This window comes from Oxyura jamaicensis, chromosome 2, assembly GCF_011077185.1.
Source record: "Oxyura jamaicensis isolate SHBP4307 breed ruddy duck chromosome 2, BPBGC_Ojam_1.0, whole genome shotgun sequence".
Taxonomy (NCBI): Eukaryota; Metazoa; Chordata; class Aves; order Anseriformes; family Anatidae; genus Oxyura; species Oxyura jamaicensis.
This window is the reverse complement of record NC_048894.1, coordinates 130,881,124-130,882,639: the sequence shown is the minus strand read 5'-3', so window position 1 is coordinate 130,882,639 and position 1,516 is coordinate 130,881,124. Positions and strand designations below refer to the sequence as shown.

The 1,516-nt window shown below is 33.6% G+C and overlaps 1 protein-coding gene across 14 annotated transcripts in view; it reads right to left on the bottom strand.

The window, feature by feature from the left end:
- Positions 1–1,516, bottom strand: part of RALYL (RALY RNA binding protein like) — a 409,045-nt gene that overhangs the window by 1,980 nt on the left and 405,549 nt on the right. For all 14 annotated transcript variants that reach the window (XM_035317320.1, XM_035317321.1, XM_035317322.1 and 11 more), the window contains one exon: positions 1–1,422. This exon is cut by the window's left edge and continues 1,980 nt beyond it. In XM_035317320.1, the coding sequence (XP_035173211.1) occupies positions 1,405–1,422 (18 nt within the window). In that variant the 3' untranslated portion in view covers positions 1–1,404. The remainder of the gene's footprint in view (positions 1,423–1,516) is intronic.

The following is a 1,516-nucleotide window of genomic DNA, read 5'->3' as shown; positions in this document are numbered from 1 at the left end:
TTCCTTCCTTCCTTCCTTCCTTCCTTCCTTCCTTCCTTCCTTCCTTCTTAGGATATCAGTCAGGGCTGATAAGCTCCAGACTGCCACACAACTGAGGTCTGAGCTTCATTTGACTGGGAAGGGTATTTACATATCATCAATATGTAAATGATGTCTCATCTCTCATCTTCCAAGATGTCTCTTGTTCTTGGAAGGCTGTTGCTATTAAATTATTTTTTCCTCCTTCAATTACTTTAAAGACATGTCTCTTTCTATAGGAGTATATCTCATGTAAGAATGTAAATAAATCTCTTCCTCATTTCATGTCATCTGCAGCACTAAGGAGGCTTAGCTTTGGGATGGTGAACAAGTTGCTACTCAGAGAAATCTTATACCCATATCATACATGCTATGATACCCTTAATATCTCAGTAATGCAAGAGAAATAATCCATCCATTCTGTTTGAAAGGAAATATTTATTCAGAAACTCTATGCTGAGATTACCCCTACAACATCTGTAATAATTAATTACTCCAACTTCAGGCTTGTAGAAAGGTATTAGGAGTTTGAGAGTGGAAAGACTACTGCCAAGAAATAAAACAACAAATAAAACAATTGGCAAGACAACTTAGGCTCTCAGGTATTAACAGCCTGTAAGCAATGTACCTGGCTAGACAGGAAATTGGCTCCCATGTAAACTTCTCATATGGTAACAAAAAACTGCCTTTAGAGATTTGCAGATACAACTGTAACAACTGCCTGGTGAGTGGCATCACAGAAAGCACTTATCTGATTAGAGGGATTAACAAGTGGATTCATTTTACAGTTTATCAAGGATTGCTCTCATATTTTGTCATTTTTACTTTTTATCAGCTATCTCTATTAGTAACATGATTATTTTAAATGAAAAATATAATAAATAAAATAATGGAAAATACCATACAATGTATTTAAGTGTGACACTAATTATAATGATCTTGTTTGAACTAAGCTGTAAACAAAGAAGTACAATATCACCTGACTCTAAATATGGTAAAACATGCTAATCATAAAAATAGCTTTTAGAAATATACATTTGTATACAGTGTTTCTCACACCTGTTAAATATGTCCTTCATATTACTATGTTACAGTACATTGGCCTTTAAGACATCAAAATTAAAAAAATAATACCAATAATTAGCCAGAGAAAAACACATTTACAATCTAAACCATAAAAATCTGACAATTGTACAGCTTAGAACATATAAGAAATGGAATTTCTAATATTTTAACAGTAATGTCCTTTTTAATAAGTAAATTGCATTTTTGTACAAATTGAATCAAATGTCTTCCTAGCCAGTAAGAAACCATGGTTCACAATTTTCTATTGGGAAGTCAGAGTTTCTCGTCTCAGCCTTCAGGGGATTCACACATGGCATCTCATCACTTTATCTGTAGAAACTGAGAAATAAGAAACGTTTGCTTTAGTATGAAGGCAGAGAATTTATTTCAGCAGATCCTCAAAAGGAAGCCAAGACTACAGGGAAAAAAGTGT